This window comes from Prosopis cineraria, unplaced genomic scaffold (assembly GCF_029017545.1).
Source record: "Prosopis cineraria cultivar Desert tree isolate PC_DT_omini unplaced genomic scaffold, ASM2901754v1 PC13, whole genome shotgun sequence".
Classification (NCBI taxonomy): domain Eukaryota; kingdom Viridiplantae; phylum Streptophyta; class Magnoliopsida; order Fabales; family Fabaceae; genus Prosopis; species Prosopis cineraria.
This window is the reverse complement of record NW_026555344.1, coordinates 28848658-28869135: the sequence shown is the minus strand read 5'-3', so window position 1 is coordinate 28869135 and position 20478 is coordinate 28848658. Positions and strand designations below refer to the sequence as shown.

At 33.2% G+C, this 20478-nt stretch overlaps 1 protein-coding gene and 1 long non-coding RNA gene across 7 annotated transcripts; one reads left to right on the top strand and one right to left on the bottom strand.

Annotated features, from left to right (window-relative positions):
* Positions 1-1081: 1081 nt before the first annotated feature.
* On the top strand, positions 1082-2827 carry LOC129290624 (uncharacterized). The gene is made up of 3 exons (XR_008588465.1): positions 1082-1189; positions 2014-2149; positions 2605-2827. It is a non-coding gene; the product is annotated as an uncharacterized LOC129290624 (long non-coding RNA).
* A 1116-nt stretch (positions 2828-3943) lies between these two features.
* LOC129291048 (aminoaldehyde dehydrogenase 2, peroxisomal-like) lies at positions 3944-10696 on the bottom strand. Of its 6 annotated transcripts, XM_054928157.1 has the most exons (5): positions 10379-10633; positions 9404-9464; positions 9178-9281; positions 8890-9034; positions 5099-5397 (listed from the first exon to the last, which is right to left on the bottom strand). In XM_054928157.1, the coding sequence occupies exons 1-4, from the start codon at positions 10384-10386 to the stop codon at positions 8905-8907; spliced, it is 303 nt and encodes a 100-aa protein (XP_054784132.1). In that variant the 5' UTR covers positions 10387-10633; the 3' UTR covers positions 5099-5397; positions 8890-8904. The 6 variants fall into 6 exon arrangements, 2 of the variants coding, with proteins under 2 accessions (XP_054784132.1, XP_054784131.1); XR_008588618.1 differs by lacking the exons at positions 5099-5397; positions 8890-9034 and adding an exon at positions 3944-4330 and having other exon boundaries at positions 9150-9281; XR_008588615.1 differs by having other exon boundaries at positions 5099-9281; positions 10379-10504; positions 10602-10696.
* Positions 10697-20478: the final 9782 nt, after the last annotated feature.

The window sequence follows — 20478 nt, the reverse complement described above, 5'->3', positions numbered from 1 at the left end:
GGAAGACCAGCACAAAATCTACTCAGTTGAAATATCCTCATCAAAATGCACTTGAAGTGACTATGCGGACAACATTTAAAAATGAGATTCATAAAGTAGAATTTGAAAAGGAGATTTATGGTGAAATAATTAGCAAAAAATTAGCAGCTGAAAATATTAACGAGATTCTGACCAAGGATTGGCTACAAACCACACAAATTAGTTTATACATCAGGTACTTTCTCAATTTTATTACTTATTGTGGTATTTATTTAATTTTAGTTGTGAATGATTCTATTTGTTTTCATTTTAGGTACTTATATTATACTTTTGTGGTGTCGGGCTCATTGATAACAAAATTTTTATTTATTAGCCCGCACAACACTAGTACCTATAGTGTTGAGTACCATTCTCAAAAGATTATTGATGCATTCAAAGCCAAAGGCAAAAGAAACATGTTATTTTTAGCTCCTCACAATCCAGGCTAAATTGTTATTATTGTTTATTTTTAACTTTAGTTGATATTTTAGTTAATGAAATATTTTATTTTTTCAAGCAACATTAGATGCTTGTTTGTATCAATCCATTCGTCCCTGTGATTTATTATCTTGATTCATTAAGAGATAGTGACTTTAAGAACTACAAATCTATGAGGATATTATTTAATCAGTAAGTTTTTAGTTCTATATTCTTTATATATGTTTATTATAACAATTAATTTTTATTTGGTATGCTTAATCATTATATAATAGGGCTGTAGCATGTTATCAAGCAGGTGAAGGTCTCCCTCCAAACATCGAAAGACCTGATCCTGTTGAGTTTTATTCATAGAAAAGAATAAAGGTTTGTATTATTTTCTTAATAAAACAAGGTGGTACATATCTAAATGATTGTTTGATTGATATTTTATGTTTGTTATTCTGAATATGTTGTTCTGGATTGATGTAGAATTCTTGGAAAATTCTGGAACTTCCAAGTTATAGGGGAGACTCTGCCAGATTTTCGACAGCAAATACTTGTATCATATATATAACTTCATCACTGAAGTATTTTAAATTAAGTTAGAATTTATTTCTACCATATTTTGATAATGACATCTTTTATTGTTTTATAGGTACCTACACAATTACAAGGTTGGAAGTGTGGATATTATGTTATGAAGTTTATGAGAGAAGTAATCACACAACAAGAGTTGATCATTCCTGAAAATGTAAGTCAAAAGCTTTTAAATTAAGTTAATATAATGTTAATTACTTATATATTGCTTTCATATCTTGTGTAGTATTTTGTTAGAGCAAGATATTCGCATTTTACTATGGAGCAAATAGAAGATTTAGTTGAAGAGTGGTCAGAATATATTATTGGCTATTTGTGATAGGAAGTTAGATTTCAATGTTAAAAAAATAACAATAGTTTCATTTGTTAGGCTTGTTAGAAATTAAACTACGTTAGTTAGAAAATTGAAATTGTTGTATCAGTTTCAAATTCTTTTCTTATATATAAATTGTTATGTTGATATTATTTTTAAATTAGTTTTTGATATTATGATTTTCCATTGTTAAAGATATGTAAAAGGAGAAATTTGAAAAATTTGATTTAAAAAAATAAAAGTAATATACGAGAGCGCTCATTTGAAGAGCGCTCCTGTATAACTTACAAGAGCGCTCTGATAAAGAGTGATATCCAGAGCGCTCCTATATGGCACATACTGGAGCGCTCTTTAAAAGAGCGCTTTAAAGAGTGCTCCGGTAAGGTGTCAGCATAAAAGTATACAAGAGCGCTCTTGTACATGACGTGCGCCCTTATAAACCGGAGTTCTCTTACGAGAGCACTTTTCGAAAAGTGCTCCTATATAGCGTACATACAGGAACGCTTTTCTAAAAGCACTCCTGTATAGCGTACATACAAGAGCGCTTTTTTTAAGCGCTCTTGTACATTTCGGAGCGCTCGATACGGGAGCGCTTCAAAAGCGCTCCTTAAGGTAAGAAAAAAGGTGTTCCTGTAAATTTATTTTGTAGTAATATCTTCTTGCAGCTAAAGGTTTGAGGGAGATGTATCCTGCTGGATGGCTTCTTGAAGCACCATCTCCGCCCTGTGCCAATTCTTTTTGCTGATTCTTAAAGGTTGCATTGTTCAAGCGGTGGGGTGTTTGAGGCTCGGCCACGTGAAGGTATTGGTTGACTGTTTCTTTCTTTTTTTTGCAGGTGCTGTTGCTTTTTTGGTTTGTTTTTACTTTGTAGGTTGTATTTTAGGAATTTACTTTTCTGATAAGTTGTATCCTAGGTGTTCGTTTCCTTTTGCTTTTTGTGATCAGTTTGTGTAATAATTTTTTTATATTAATAAAATGGGCTCCTTTTTTGTGCAAAACCAAAAAAAAAAGGAAAAAAAAATCTCATATCAGTATCCCGTAAATCGGTAATCATTTTTTTTCCTCATATATTGAGAGATTGCTTGAGAGCAAAAAAAAAAAAACAGGAAATGATATTATTATTTCAGTTTATTATTATTTATTATTTACCATAACCACTTTTTTTCTCATATAATACGTACATCACACAAAATTGGGGCCGTCAATTCCAATACCGAAGGGTTTGGGAACATCTGATAGCTTATCTGGCCAAACAGGTGCAGACGGAATACTACTCAAAAATCAGAAGTTGATGGACCCCACCATAGGGCTCGTGCGCATTGATGGGATGCATCCTCAGTATAATAGTGCAACATGTGGCTGAAAGGTTTTATCTACGAATTGGGCGGCGTACCAATACCTAATGCTGAGATCAAGGCCATTGGATGGGGAATGGAATTTTGTTTGAATCTGCTCCATATTTTGATGGCTACATTCAGATTCCTTGGACGCTATAAACCTCATCTATCGAGGTGGGGACAATGATCGTGACTAGCAACCAGTTTTGGCTAGCCACGCAAAATTAAGGGAGGGGGGGGGGAGGAATATCTTCTTCCCAAATGAGATCGGTTAATTCTTAAAAAAATTATGAATAAATTTCATACAATATATTTATTTACAAACACGTCTTTTGAAATTCAAAAACTGCAATGAAATCTTTTGAAATTTAATTGTAATTTAAGATTGTTTGTTTTTAGCTTTCACTTATAATTACAATTTCATAATTTACAAGTAAAACTTTATAATTCACAAGTCAAATTTTTTATTAAATGCTTGATATAATATAAAGTCTCCATAGAATACTTACTTAAGGCAATAATTAGTGAAATACGAATTTTACATCCCAATTAAACCAAATATAACCTTAAATAAGCATAATTAACTCCATAAGCGCCCCATATTATACAATTTACCTTTCATTTAATTCTATGTTCTATATTATTTAATTTTTCCTATTAAACTGTTTACTTAAGTAGCTTTTGTTACATTTTATAACTGGTATCAAATAAATAATCAAAAATTAGGAAAAACATGTAAGCATAGTTGTATAGCTTTTCTTTCATCTAGTTCTTTTGACCTAACGATCGAATTTTTTTTTTTTTTGGCATAATGCAGGTGCATACTTAAATTTATTATATCAATTATCAGTGTTCTGCAGTAAATGACAACAGTACCCTGCACGTATGTTCGTGAACTTCGAACTCCATATGACTGTTCACCCAAGAACTAATTAGTGAAGTGAAGTGAAGTGTGAGAATCCTCTCGTGAAGCTTTTCTTCAAATGTTGAGACAGATGTTTTCTGTATTACTTGCAAAATTATTTCATTTGAATATTATCCCTTTGATCCTTATTATAATAACCCATCAAAAAAAGATTAAGGAATATGACTAAACTTAGTTAATGCTTTGAAATTTAAAAATTACTCTATTATTCTGAGGTAGTTTATTAAGAATTAATACTTTAAGCAGTTATTGATTATTGCATATCAACACAAATCTATTTAAGGGAAAGAAAAAACCACGGAGTAAAAATTCAATGAATGGTATTATGAAAGTTAAAATATACAAAATTCTCTTAAATTTTAATATAGTTGGTTATAACACTCACTTTTTTTGACCAAAAAAAAAAACCCTCTCCCTTTCAAATGTTTAATTCAAATTAACCTTCCTAACCTTTTAATTTTTTTTTTCTCAAAACCCCATACCATTAATAACTATGCTAACTAATTAATAAAGTGTGTTTGGGCTAATTAAATTGGTGCATTAGGCTTGAAATCAAAAATCAACTAAGGCCCAGTACAGAGGAAACCACACAAGAACCCAATAAGACGAGGCCCTGGCAGCATTTTAATGGAAACGCTGCATTTTGAGAGAGTGGCATCCAAGTCTTGAGGCCACTTTCCCCGCTATTCAAGAAACTCAGCAATCACCTTGCCACTCACCCTAAACAAAGCGCACCAACAATACTCAAATCAGAGCAAATGGTTATATTGTTCCTTCTGGTAGTGAAATTCAAATTTGAAGGAAAGCATTGTTGCCTCTCTCTGTATAAAAGGCAACAAGCATGTAATTGGTGAGTTGTTAAACACTACAACAAAAACCTTTCAGAACATTTATTTTCACCTTTTCAAAGCATTTTCAAAATGCTCCAAAAACATGAGTTCCCGTACGTACAAAAGCGTTTTTGAAACGCTCTTATAGGTAAGCATATAGGAGCATTTTTTGCCATAAATTCTTCTATAGGCCTACCTCACAAGAGCTTTTATATGTAAAAAGGCACTTACATGATAAGCCCACTGGAGCATTTTATGGAAGAAGAGCTCCTGTAGGCCTATCAAAAGTGTTATTCCTCCAAAAAGCTCCCATATGGTACCTCTATAGGAACTTTTTTTTACAAAAACCATCCCCATAGGTTTATTTAAAAAAAAAACACATTTATTTTTTAATGCTGGCCTGCTTCATATTCATTTTTAAATGTTATAATCATTTAACTAGAAATTTAAATACACATCTTTTAACAAATAAATCATAATAACAAGATATAATAATATACTATCAACTTGTACAAGAAATTTTATTTGTACAATTGATGTAAGTTAGTGACGACTTCAGATACCAAACGGCAAACTAGAACAACTAAAAAAACTAACAAACAAATCTATTAGAAAATGAATGAAATTTCTAAGTAGGATCACTTTCTCTCAAGCAAAGGAACCCATCAAAAATGCATTTGGATGAAAAAAAATGCTACATATAAGAATATAAAAAATTACAAATATAATAACACTAAACTCCATCAATAACGAGCCGTGAAGCTTAACGATTTCCCTTTGTCAGAGGATAACTACTCAAGTAAAATTTACATAAAAATATAACTCAAATCATATTCTTAAAAATAAGTCAAAATGGTTGAATAAGAAAAAGAAAAATATTGATAATTCCTACCATCCCATGCTCAGCAAAACTATTACTGGGCTTAAATGCAAATATCAGCTGAGACCAATAGGTACCTGATAATCTTCAAGATTTAATTTACAATTGAAGGTTGCATATATCTACAGAAATTGAAGCAGAGGAACAATAATGTAGGAAAAAGGAGATATAAATACCATCCAAGATCGAATCAGTGCATGTGTTTCTGGACTTTAACAAAATCAATATCAAATGAAAGCTTATTTGTATGTACGCACATTGATCTTGTTGATTCATGTTTCCATAATTCAACATTTATTACACACAATACATTGTTTATATACATTTAGTACTTCCAACTTTCAAACCCCACTAATTATAATTCTTCATCAAAGGGCACAAAAAAATAAATAATTAATAATTCAGTAGTATTTGAATAAACTTTAGCCAATTTTCAGAGTCACAAATATATAATCTAGGTGGGAATTCAAACTATAACTAGTGTTTACCAGACAATTAAAATTTTGCATTAACTAAATCTTGTGTATGTCACAAGGGGCAAACACTACTTATCGTCTGAATTACCTGTGACGTGTTGGGATTTGATGATGGAGGAAGAGAGGGACTCAATTGAAAATAATTTTTTATTACTCACTCAAGTTATAATTTATACAAATACTGATATCTTCTCTCATAATTTTCCCTCACTCTTTCTCTTTTTCTCTTTCTTTTTTTTTTTTGAATTACTCACCCGGTATCCGACCCTTCGGGCCGACTAATCCAGATTCGGGGGAACAGTTTTGGGTGGTTAGGTTCCAGCCCCCTCCCAATTGGCCCCGCGGGGGATCGAACCGTAGTCCGCCCTACCAAGCTCAGCCCCAATCACCACTGAGCCAGGAACCCTTTGGTTCTTTTTCTCTTTCTTGCTGACACTCTATCTCACTTTTCTCACCACCTATTCATATTTTACAAGGCTACACCCACACGCACTTCTTATTTTCTCTTTCTTTTCTCACTCTCACTCTTCTTTCTTCTCTCTTCTTTCTTCTTTCTCCCTGCTATACACAATGACACACACTCTCACATACTTATACGTTAATCATGTCCGTGAGAGCTTCTGCATAGCATTCTCGATTTTCCTCTTTCACCACCTTTAGAGGATTCAAATAATTATTTTTAGAATCATCTTTCCACCGCCTTTGTGATATTGCTTCAGCTGAGAAAATTTCTAGATTTTTCTTGATCTATTCTAACTCCAAATTTTTTCTAAATTAGTCAGTGATTTTCCAACACTCCCCCTCGCCGACTAATTTTGGCACATCTTTGCCAAGCCAAATTGCTTCTTGTTTTTCTCAGTCTCCTAAACGGTTTCTTGAACTTGTTGCAGTCTACTCTGTCTTGTTGAGGAGACTCGTAAGAACTGGTCTTCATTTTGTGCCTTGAAACATTCTTGATACTTGACTTCTGTATCTCCATAAATGGTGGTGATTGGTCTTCCTATCTATGTTCTTCATTTTGTCTTCATATTTTTTCTTGATTGATCTCTGAACACCAAAACATGATTCAATTACTTTCTCCAAATGGAGTTTCTCTATATCTTCTGCGTCCTTATTTGCATCTTCATTCTTGTTTACCTTAATGCTCTCTTCCTTGTCTTCATTTGCTTGGTCCACAATGCAGGACATTTCTATTTCTTCTTCACTAAAATCTTCTATTGCTGTCTCTTCTTCAACGGTACTTGAAGCTTGAAAATCCCATTCTTCCTCGCTGTCTTATTGTTGGAGGTGACAACATTTCCTTTGGCCATTCTACACCAACAATCTCGAGCAAAGTGGCCGACATTCCCTCAATTATAGCATTGACCTCTTTTTTGATAGTTTTTCCTCTCTTCGGGCTTGTTTCAATCTTCACAAGATCCCCTTGATGTGAGCTTCTATTGCGACATCCTCTGTGCCAGTCATTTTGTCACCTTTTATCATCTCCCTCCTTCTTTGAGTTGGAATCCTCTCATTGATGTCTCTTTTTACAAAAGAGAGCTTTTTCATCATCTTTCAAAAAAACTTTGGACATTTCAGTTTCCAATGCTTCTTGATTAGCTAGGATACTTTTCAACTCAGCTAAAGTTGGTTCCTTCAACCAACCTCTTGTTGCCGTAACTAGACCATGATATTTTAGGTTTAACCCCATAATAATAATTCTCCTCATCCTTGTGTCAGTGATAGGGTTCCTTGGATCTAACTTTGAAATCTCATTACAAATAATTTTAACTTTTGAAAAATACTCACTTATACGCATATCATTTTGTCGAATTGAGGCAAGCTCATTCTCCAACCACTGCAACTTCGCATCATATTTGACATATCTAATGAATTATAGCTCAACAGTAACAACCACTATGTAAAGAGCTTTCTTAGCCCTTACCTGCCACTTCTTCAATTCACTTGGATTTGTTGGGCATGTAGCGTCATCTCCATCAATGAGATCCCAAAGATTCTGACCTGCGAGGTAGAGCTCAACGATTGTACTCCATACTTGATAACTCTCATGGTTTAGCTTCTCCATTAAACAAGAATTCGACGTTATGTTTGCCATGATGACCTCAGTAGTGCCTTGTACTTACACCAAGCAGATCTGGTCCCTAACCAATCTACTCTATAGTCCCAGACTGTGTACTAGCAGATCCTCGAGCGAATCTAGACTCCCAAAGTCTTCCGCCTAAATATTCAAACTCTACCAACTACTATTGAGCAGCCCAACTACGTCTCAATAGCTCTAATTTTAATATCAAATGTTGGGATTTGATGATGGAGGAAGATAGGGACTAAACTAAAAATAAATTTTTATTACTCACTCAACTATAATTTACGCATACTTATATCTTTTTCGTAATTTTCCCTCACTCTTTTTCTTTTTCTCTTTCTTGCTGACACTCTTTCTCACTTTTCTCACCACCTATTCATATTCTACAAGGCTATACCCACACGTACTTCTTATTTTCTCTTTCTTTCCTCACTCTCACACACTCTTCTTTCTTCTTTCTCCATTCTCTCTGCTACACACACTCGCATATTTATACATTAACCATGTCCGTGAGAGCTTCTCCACAGCATTCTCAATTTTCCTCTTTCACCGCCTTTATAGGATTAAAATAATTAATTCTAGAATCATCCTTTCACCGCCTTTGTGATATTGCTTCAGCTGAGAAAATTTCTAGATTTTTCTTGATTTATTCTAATTCTAGATTTTCCTAAATTAGTCGGTGCTTTTCCAACAACATGCACAACTACTCCTATGTAGTTAGAATTCTACAGTACAATAACCAGGTGCTTTCTCTAGAATCTAATGTTTGCAAGGGAGAAAAAAAGGAGCAACTTGGCATATGAAGCACAAGAGGGAATATGCCTGACCTGTAAATTGATAGATATTGTGCTAGTTTATTGTCATTTGTCTCAAATTAGTGACACTAATCTCCTTAAACTCATATATGCTCTAATGAGATCACACAAGGAAGAGCAGATAAAATAAGATGTCATGACCAACTTAAAAAGCACAACAAAGCACCAAGTTGACCACAAACCAGTTCTCCTTACTTATAATATGCTTTCCTAACTTGCATTTGAAGACTCAGATTCGTCCTCAACAAGTAACAGATTTGAGAAAATAAGTATGCTTGCTTTCTGTTTGCATCCAAGTATATATTTTTCACTTGTTTGTCTTGTCAGTTTTGTAGTATGTCTGTTAAAAGCATTAACAAAACATGTGCAGAGTAATGAGGATTTTCTTCATCATAACAAGATAGCGTTGTCACAATCACTTGCAGAAATTATAAAAGGCATTCACAGTGACTTACATTTATTATTTAGGAAATAAGAGCATACCCTCCTAGTTCATGACCAAGACCACTACGTTTAATGCCTCCCCATAGGACTTGAGTGAAGCACGGTTGAGAGCAATTGATCCATACAATTCCCGCCTGACAAACCTAAAGAGAAGCAAAATAGACTATTTTAATCCAAAAGCAACCTAATCCCCAAAAAAAAAAAAAATGTCCAAAAGCAACCAAATCATTTTGTTGTTTTTATCACAATCTTAAATCAGTCTCACCTTAGTTAAATGTTCACATCTTTTCAGATCATTCGATATCACAGTAGCAGCTAAGCCATATCTATGAAAAATCAAAATATATGTTAACTTTGATGTTGATTTGCAAATAAACTCACTGGGTATCATTTAGTTTAATAGCTTTTTGAATTTTTGAAATTGAAGTTGCTGTAACACATTAGTGTTCTCAAATATCCTTGGCTTGAGAAGATTATTTGGCTTGATGCAATGAATGTAATGTGGCTCAGTAGCATTCAGAGTTTCAAGCAAAGATTGTAGTTGTTGCTGTGTAAAATGAATCCACAATGAAAATAATATAGCAGAAATCAGATCAACCAAATAGTGCTTCAAACTCTGAAGCATGCTAAAAGCTTATTCCCTTCTATTTTAGAACAAATGAAGCAAACGGAAGCTATTCCTATGATTTGATATATAGCAGGCCATGAATTAATGTGAGAAAAACAAACAAATAGAAACTTGTTTTATGTGGGCCTACTTGCTGCTGAAGACGTAACACCAACCTGGAACATCAATAACATAGAACCCATGAAAGGAAAATTGCAAACGGACACATAACTTACCTCTTTAGTCCCGAGATGCAGGGCTCAATATCAGCAAGGTTTAATTCAAGATAGGATGAAATAAGCTCTTTCCCATTAATTTAAGGTGTTGCAAAGTAACATGATCTACCGAGAAGAATAAATCTGAGAGGTAGAATATTCTTAAACAAATAATTTTCTTAAACAAATAAATGTGAGGATTAACTAAGATCAGTAATTTGTCATATTCGTAAACAAATAAATAGCTATATAATTTATTAAAAAACCTAGAAGCTGAATAGAAGCAGGGACCAAAGGACGCAAGAATGAAGGCTAAAAGAAGAGCAAAGATGATCTGGAAAATGCGAGAATCTGGCTAAAAAAAAGAGAGCAAATCACAGTAGGCTTAACACACGAACGTCTGAGAGCTTCAACAAACCTTGACATTACGTCATCGGTAGCTTCAATGAACTGGAACACGATGATGACGTCTGACCTTCAAAAGATCTGAATGCAAGGATGCCACGGTAGATATGGACGAAAGAAGATGACGATAATACCAAATCTGGAACACGTGATTGAGGACGAGGGTTACAAGCTCGAATAGAAGATGACCGAAGAAACTCACGATCTACAGTAGATTGGGGACTCAGACAACAGACCTTGTTCGGGAGAAGAGGGTGAGCAATGGGAATGACGATCTAGAAAGAAAGAATTAAAAGGAGTAAATTAAAAATTAAAAAAAAATAAATATCATACTAGAGCGTTTTATGTCCTATCTAAGATCCTATGGTAGCTTTTCTAATAGGTATAAATTAAAAAAAAAAATTGAAAGTATTATTTCTTTATTAGAAAAGTTTTGCAGCTACTTTTTAATTTTTTTTTAATTTATACCTGTGGGAGCTTTTCTGATGAGAAAAGCTCCTGTAAGTATAAATTAAATTTTTTTATTATGTTATCTCCTGAAATTTTTTTAATTAAAAAAGCTTTCATAAGTTTTTTTTAATTTAATTTTTTAAGCATTTATGAGAATGTTTTTATTTTTAAAATGCTCCTATATGGTTCACGTATCGGAGTGTTTGAATCCAAAAACTTCTAATATCCTCTGCCTCATTATTTGAGAACGTTCTTACTTAAAAACACTTCGATATTGTGCTTTGATTCCATAAATAATGACCTAAGAATTTCAGGATAATTAAAAAAATAAAAAAAATAGAGAAAGTTAATTGACCAATAATATATATATATATATATACATATAATAAGAATATGAGGAGATTTAAAAGAAAAACAATATTGTGTATAGTGGAAAAAAATATAATTAAATTTTCATATTTTATATCTGTATTTAAAATGTTAAATTGGCAACAAAAGAATGATGGGTCATTACAATTTAAGTATTATAATAAAATAAAATTTTATTTGAGTAAATGTTAAAAGAAATAGATTTAAATTGTAGAAATGTGAAAATTAAAAAAAAATCATATTACATCTTTTATGAATTTAGGTTTAAAATTTAGCTTGACATTTAGATATATATTTTTATTATTCCTAACATTTATGAATTCACCGACATATCTCTTTTTTCTCTTGTTGGGTCTTATTTGTAATTTTGGCAAAAAATAAAATAAAATATAGTCTCTTTCCCTCCTTATTTGTCGATAAAAGATCAGAAAATGGGAAGAAGTCACCGACGGCCATCGTCCTCGTTGGATCTAGAAATTTCTCCTTCCTCTTTCCTCAATTCACGTTCATCTTCTCTCATTCACTGTGCTGGACCCCACCTCTTTTCTTCCTTCTTTGTCATTCGGTGTCGTATGTGGTGAGTACTGAGTAGGATCATCTTCGTCTCTTCCTTCACTTCTCTGCGGTTGAAGCATTCAAGAACGGGGGAGGAGTTGGGTATTGGTCAGATGAATCGATAGAGGGAAAAGATTTTTTCTTTGTTCAGAGAGCACTTGAACCTTACCCTCTGAACTTCTCTTCTCCTTCTCGCTGCTGTCATTATAGACTGTGGTGGTCAGAATCCTTTCCTCCGTCATTCTTCTTCCCTGTTTCTCCCATGTGGCGCGCTGCTGTGCGGGTTGCAGCCATAGTCTCCTCCCTTTACCTCTGCTTCGCACATCGCTGGTCTGTGTTCACCTTTTCTTCCTTGTTTAAGTAGCAGCATCTCCTCTTAGCTTTCACCATTGTTGATTAGAGGTAAGGATCTTGAAATCTCTTCCTCCCTCCTCGGTTCTGTGCGTGTGTATGGGTTGAAGAAATTGTTGCTGTAGTGGTGAGAGGCTGTGAACCTTCCTTCTTGATGTTCCCGGGCGTGTATGTGAGTTAACAATTGAAGCTGGAAAATTTTTCTCTTCTCTGTTACTGCTGTTCGTGGCTGTGTGTGTATATGAAAGGGAACCTTGAATTAATTAAGCTGAAACTTACAGTAATGGAAAGAAGATGATGACGGTGTGGGTTGAGTTTTAATTGAATTTGATGTGATTATTGGTTACAATATTGATATTATGAAATTTTTAAAAGTGAAATTAAAGAGGAAGAGGTTGGTAATTGTTTAAGGATTGATGTCCTTAAAGTGTTTGATAAAGAGTTTTGTTTAATTATGATATTTTTTTAAAATTTTATTGACTGTTATGAGAAATATGTTTAGTATGATTGTTATTATTGATCTATGAACATAACTTGAAATTTGCAAAGCAGATTTGATTATAAATTTAATAATATGTGATTATTTGAATTATTGAAAATAGATGGCTGTAAAGGAACTATGTGATAAAAGATTTGAATGCTAAAAGCTTTTATAAGTGGAATTGAAATCAAGTATAGCAGGTGTTTTGACAAGAAGATTAAGACAAGATAGTATTTAAATGGAGAAATCAACAATCGCTAGTGAGGGACTTTTATGTGAAAAGTCCTAGTTCTAAAAGTTTCAATCCTTTATATTAATGTTGAAAGGGAACTGTTGACCTGATTAAAAATTTATCAAAACTTTTTATATTTTATAAGGTGTTCGGAAGAGGAGAAATTCGAGTGAAGTGATAATAAGTGAACTATGAATTAAAAAATATTTTAGGTAAGTGAATACCATCCCAAATGCTTGTTAATAAATTTATTCTCTTCACAATAATGTTTAAGTATATTCATGACTATTTATATTGTTATATTTTAAATTTCATTATCAATTATCATAAATAAAAATGTTTCTACTGTATAAAGTTTTATAAAAAGTCAGAATTATTTTAAGATTGGGTGTCTTCTATTATTTAATATATTGAGAATGTTTGATTTTACGATTTGAGGAATCATTTATTATTATGACTCATGTATGCTTGATTTAAGGCATGGGACCGAATTAGAACGCTAGTTACTAATGACAGTTCCGTTAGCCCTTGATGCACGATGGTACACCTAATTAGCATGGTGTTTTATAGAAGGTGCTAGCCCCATGCACAGGCCAACACATATGGAACGAGAGGATAGATATTCATGAGCATGTACTCACGCTTGTTTCATGGCTTCTGCCGCGCTTGATTGGTCACAACTGAACCCCTTTTTACCAAAAACAAAGGGAAAAGCAATTTGTCATTGCATTGTATCCAAATCGAATAAAACATGTTCGAAACATCATTTCTACACTTGCACTAATATTTTAACCCTATAAACATATGTATCTCATCATACACAATTACTCAAGCCTAAAATACAAATCAAACATTTGCAGCAACAAAAATAGTGCAAGTGTGATAATATGCAACATAAAATTGGCAAACATAAGCTATTACACAAAATAAATCTAAACTAGAGACATATTATAGGAATGTGTTAATTTCTAGCCTCTTGAGTCTTCTCCTTCTTTGCACCAGAGCTAGAGTCTGAAAAGTATTAAATGGAACGGGTGAGTCTAGCCACTCAGTAACCAAGGTAAAACCTACCCTATGCAATTATATATCAATTATAAACTAAGCACATGTATATGAAACCAAATACTTAAAACATGTTCACACACATATCATAACTCATCCTTTTTCATTAATAACATTTTTGTCTCACATATACTTGGCACATTGTCACCATATTCCCAGATATGTAATCATGACTCTTTATTCACACAACTTGCCACAACTCAACACGTGTGACACGTCATATACTTATATAGGCAATGATCAACCAACCTTATACCCTCCTTATTTTCTCATACTAAAACCATGGGCTATAACATTGATTAAGGTTCCGTTCGTGTGATTGGACTATCCAGGCTTACTAATCGTGAGGTGTAACCCAATCAAAGATCACATGACTCACTCTTGGACTACAACTTCTCCCATTCTCAAATCTCTAAGGTGTCTCATACCCTAGGTTATTCTCCTCATTAAACTGACGGAGATAGCTAAGTTTTAGTCCTTCGACAAAATATGGGACAGTCTCTCAACAAACTATAGGGCAAGGCTATATCCTCGTACACCGGAGGGCAGTCTAAATACCATATGAATTTTTTCTCTACTCTCAATTTGTAGGTGAACTCTTACCCACTGATAATGCCATATATGATACTCAATCACTTTCACATTTTCATTTTCATTTACTCATTATTACAATAATCATGTTGGGCTCACAATCGTGTGCTACCTAAGTATATATTCTCATCATTTTCTCAACATTATTCTCACTTATCTCAAAAATCCATTTCTCATCAAACACATTTATCTCAACATAACATCACATTCATTTTTCTAAAAACTTATGCATGTTCATAGTTCAAAAACATCTTCATTTTGCATTTGCATTTCAAACCAAAAATAACATTATGCACATTCAATTTTCATGCACTTATTGAAACTAATGCATGCTTTCACATCAAAAATCAATCCATGCATGCAACATTCACAATTCACAATTAACAATCAATAAAAATTAATTAACATATAACTAACTAAGGTAGGGTTCCCCTGATTACCTCAAACCTTTGAGAAGCCAAAGGTTTATCCCTCAATGTAAAAGCTTTCAAGCTTGAATTCCAAGCCAAATAAGTAATCAAGAGCGAAAAATACAATCAATTAATTGAATTTCATCAACCTTACCAACTCAAGCATTAAACCCTCATTTTTCTACTTCTAAGTTGCCCAATATCTACTCTACAAGAGTTTGAGCCTATTTATTAGATTTATTATCTATCTTTAATCCCTAATAACATTAATGAGCTATTGAACTCCCATTAATGGCATCATATTCTTCCAACCACCCATATTAAATAAAATTTTGGATATTAATGGTGCCCAATAACCCAAGACACCAAAATTTATTATATCTAGGTTTAGATACTCTAATCTACTCCTATTAACTCCATTTGAGTCAATAAATTTGAACCCATAACTTATATGGACTAAAAATCATCTTCCACAATCAAACCCTAACTATAAATTCATAAATGTAGAAGAAATGGGGAGATTAATGAGTGTTCTTGGGTGTTTGTAGCCTCCAAAATACTCCCAAAGTCATCCACAAGTAAACCCTAGTAGAGCTTGGTGCGTCTCTTCGTTCTTTCTTTTCTTTTCTCTTTTCTCTTTTTCTATCTCATTTTCATGACTGATATTTGTAAAAAATGACCATGCGCCATGGCACATGGCACAAAGGGTCCTCACTTGCATCAGAAGCATCTGTGCATTGCAGCGGGTGATCTCCATGTCACGACGTGTGGCACAACAATATTAACTCTTCCTTTTCATTCCCCTTTGATACCCAAGTGGCCTGCCTTGATACTGGATCACAATTTAGGTTGAAATACAATCAAATATGATTATTAGACTCCCTGGCCATACATAACCTCAACTTACTTAATTACCCTAATTAGATTTAGTTAATCAGGGGATTAAATATTGGGATGTTACAACTACCATGTTACCTCCCATGTCACCTCACAAGTACATATCAACCACCACCTACCACGTCGTAGCCACTTGGACCTCACTGCCACATCACCACCATGTCAATAATTTATTTTAAGGAAAATTATGAATAGGTCCTATGGAAGCAACTTATTTAAAAATAAGTTCCACAAAATTGAGAAATTACAGCTAAGTTTTCTAGGACTGGAGTGTAATTTATAATATGTGTGTAAATACAATACTATCCCTACTTAATAGGTTACAATGACAAAAATATCCCTGTACCTAAATTAACCATTATATTCAGTCTCTCACGTCTATGATTGCTTACACTGACGCTATTGTTCTTCTCCTTTATCAGTCCGTCTATTCTGCTTCATTCATTTTGTCTGTTCTACTTCATTCATGTTCTACTCTGTCCATCACTCGCTCTCTTCTTTAGGAATTGCTAAGGCAGAATCCATCATCATTCATCATCACAGTCAATTGTAATCTTCATTCTGTCTCCTTGGTACTATAATTGCTTTGCACACTAAAGGCTTTACCTGAATTAGTTGGTAAGATTTCATTATTTAATTTAAGTTTTCATTACTTTAAGTTTTAGTTTTCATTGTTCAATATTCAAACTTTTCATCAAATTTGCTAGATATAAAAAGATTTGAACATTTGCTCTGTTGGATCAATTTGTTTTTTAAAAAATAGATAAATAGAGTTCAATTATAGTGAAAAAAGTTATAGAGAACAAAATTTCTGTGAGTGATCCCATAATTATTGAAAACACATGATTGGTTGAACTATTGAACATGTAAAGTTAAGGTTGTGAAAAGTTGAAATACTAGTTGTAAATTACTAATAAAGTAGTTGTAAACCAACTAGTGTTAAACTTGTTAGTAAGGTATGATCAATGTAACCATTAGATATGTAAAGTTAGAGTTGTAAGAAGTTGATGTTTTAGTTGTAAATTATCAATAAGGTAGTTGTAAATAATTAATTTTAAACTTTGCTGATTTAAGAAGATAATGGTGATGTTAATATTCAACAAGTATACGTGTATAATGGCAAGTTCCTCATCCAAATGAGTATATTGTTATTTTCATATTGGAGGGCAAATGGTGAAGAATCAGGATGGGAGTATATGTTATGAAGGTGGGAGGGCAAAAGAAAGAGCAATTAATGAAGGCACAACACTTGAAGAGTTGAAAAGAATTATGAGATCATGTATTAGGTTGGAAACAAATATATTGGAGATGAAGTATACCATAAAACCTGAAATAAACACATTAGTTGACCTTGAAGATAATGAAGGAGTTGCTAATTTGATAGAGTTTAATGATGATACTGCCCATGTTTATATTGTTGGCAATGATGTTAGTAATATAGATATGGTAATCGAGTCACATAAGAGGTAAGTTGTAATATTTACTTAACATCATTTGAGAATTATTCTGGTTTAATTAGTGGATATTTGTTTGTTATTGCAAATTGTCACAAATTAGTGGGTATTCAATTAGCTTGAATGAACTCAACCATGAACCCTGAATCGATACCCCTTTCAATAAGTACTGCACCAGCATCATTGCTCGAGTTTAATGCTTTGAAATGGAAAGATTTGCTCTATGAAGCTGGGCAAATATTCCACAATTCTGTAGAATTCAGACAAGTACTTTATAAGTTTAGCTTTGGAAATAAGTTTAGTTATAGTTTTGTGAAAAATAACACAAAAGTTATTACAAAGTGTAAGGTAGATGAGTGCAAATAGAGAGTAAGTGCATATGCCATTTCTTAAACAAGTCCTGTATTGAGAGTAACATTATTATATAATGAGCATGCACACTCAGCACAATATACATTAGTTGTTTAGCAGAAGGCTAACGTAAATCTAACTTCATCCATAATAATTGATAAACTAAAGTCAAATGTTGACAAAACTCCTAATGAGATTAGACAGGACTTGTGCCAAGAATTTTGGGCTTACCTTTACTTATAGCTAGGCATATAGGGGAAAAGAGAGAGAAATGGAGGAGTTTCATGGTGCTCCTGAAGATTCATACAAGTTGATTCCATGGATTTGTCAAAGATTGACTAAGAAAGATCTAAAGACAACAGCAAAATAGACGGCTTGCAGAGATAATAGGTTGGAAAGGTTGTTTATTACTTACGGTTGTTGCATAGATGGCTTTTTAAATGATTGTAGACCTATTTTGTATGTTGATGGATATTACTTGAGCGGGCTGTATAAAGGAACATTATTATCAGCTTCTGCTCATGATACAGATAATGATTTATTTTTGGTTGCTTATGCAATCGTTAGTAGGGAGAAGTTACAAGAATAGACTTGGTTCATACATAACTTGAAAGATATTATGGGGTCTTTGAAAGTGACTATTGTATCTGATAGACACAATGCAATTATTGGTGTTGTGGGAGCTATTTTTAGAGGGGATAGGCATGCATTTTGCTATTGGCATATCAAAGAAAATTTTAGTTTAAAGTTTGTAAAGATTGGAAGACATGGAAGTAGGGCTACCATAACAAGCAAGGAGGATGCATTGAAGTTGTTGGATGCTATAGCATATGCTAGAATTGATCTTGAATTTAATAGTGCAATGGGAAACTTGAAAGCTTTCTATCTAGAGTTGGCTCAATGGTTGGAAACTAATGGTGACATTGATAGATGGGCCTTATCAAAATTCCCTTTTCATAGGTGGGACAACATAACTAATAATTTATTCGAATCTTTCAATGTTTGGCTAGTTAAAGAAAGGAAACATAGTACGATCACACTACTTCTTGAACATCAAGAAAAGCTTGCGAGTAAGATGTATGCAAGCAAAGTTGCTATGAGCAAGTGGCCGAATGGTGTTAGGCCAAACATTGAGGGAAAGTTGAAGGCTAATATTGCACGGACGGAAGTAATGTTAGCTAACCATCATTTAGGTAACTTACTGAGTGTGAAGATAGGAGACATTCATTTGTGGGTTGACCTATCTCTTAAAGAATGTACATGTCAAGCTTAGCAGATGTCTGGGATCCCTTATGCCCATGCATGTGTAGCTATAAAAAAGGTCCATGGTAATGTGTACTCATATGTGGAAGAGTGTTATCATTTGAGATCTCAGGAGAAAATATATAAGGACACAATAATTCCCATTGAGACAAATGACATGCCACCAGTGAATATATTAACAATTACTGAAATGATGACATAAACCTTCCTAAGGCCCCCTACTAACTCTTGTCCTCCTAGTCGACCCTAATCAATGAGAAGAGAGTCTCAATCACAAGGCAAGAAGATTTATCATTGTACAAGATGTGGATAGAGTGGCCACATGCATAGGACATGTCGAAATCCTAACCCTACATGACCTAACAAGCTAGAACTTAACTAGTTCATTTTCATTTTTAAAATGTCTTTTCTTTGAATTTATGACAGTCTTATATGATGGTGTTGGTGAAAGATTAACTTAGATTTATGTTTTTATCAATTTCTATATTTTAATTGTGAAGTTCTTGAGTTCATAAAACAAGAAATTTGATTCGTGAATTAAGAAGTTTTACATGTAAAATATGAAGTTCTAGTTGTAAGCGAATGGTGAACAATTGTGAAGCATAAACACACGTGCTTTAGTATATTAGTTATAAAACAAGAAATATGATTCGTGAATTAAGAAGTTTTACTTTTAAAATAGGAAGTTCCAGTTGCAAGCGAATGGTGAACAATTGTGAAGCATAAACACAAGTGTTTTAATATATTAGTTATAGAACAAGAAATATGATTCGTGAATTAAGAAGTTTTACATGTAAAATTGGAAGTTCCAATTATAAGCGAATGACAAACAATTGTGAAGCATAAACACAAGTTCTTTAGTGTATTAGTTATAGAATAAGAAATATGATTCATGAATTAAGAAGTTTTACTTGTAAAATAGGAAGTTCCAGTTGTAAGCGAATGGTGAACAATTGTGAAACACAAACACAAGTTGGTCATATGCCATCATTAGTTTGAAGCACAATTCTCGATGTATCTTGGCGCATTGTATGTTTAATAACTATGAGAACCCCATCCTTTCAACCTTATTCTTCATCCATTGATGCTTCTTTACAAACTCCCTAACCTTAGCAAATTAGTTAGGAGAATAACAAGTTTCAAATGGATACTTTTAATTACATAAATATGTCACTCACCTATACTCCAAAATAAAAAAAAACTAAAAAAAACATGTCTTTGATCCTATACATACCACACTTTTTTTGGGCACATTGGTGCTTTTTCTTGCTCTTTCTTTAGCAGCTAGGTCGTTATAATGTTTTCTTTCTTCCATGGACAAAGTTTTCCAAGTAGCTACCACTTCCTTGTTAGCCAATCTTTTGCCTTCTTTTTTCGCTTTCGGATGGTTAAAAAATCTTTGTCTAAATAGATGGTAACTGGTATAATTAGGTTTCTTAGATCCGACCACTTTTCCTTTTCCTTTATCCATGATTTGACCTATACAAATCATATATTCAAGCAAAACTATGTCAAAATTTAAGCACAGGAGGTCATTTTTATGCAATCTAAGTTTGTTTTTGTGATGATAGCTGACACAATATATAATTGCATATATATAGTGGCCCCTCTCTAACTCTCTTCTTTTTATATGTTCAAAATTAAAAG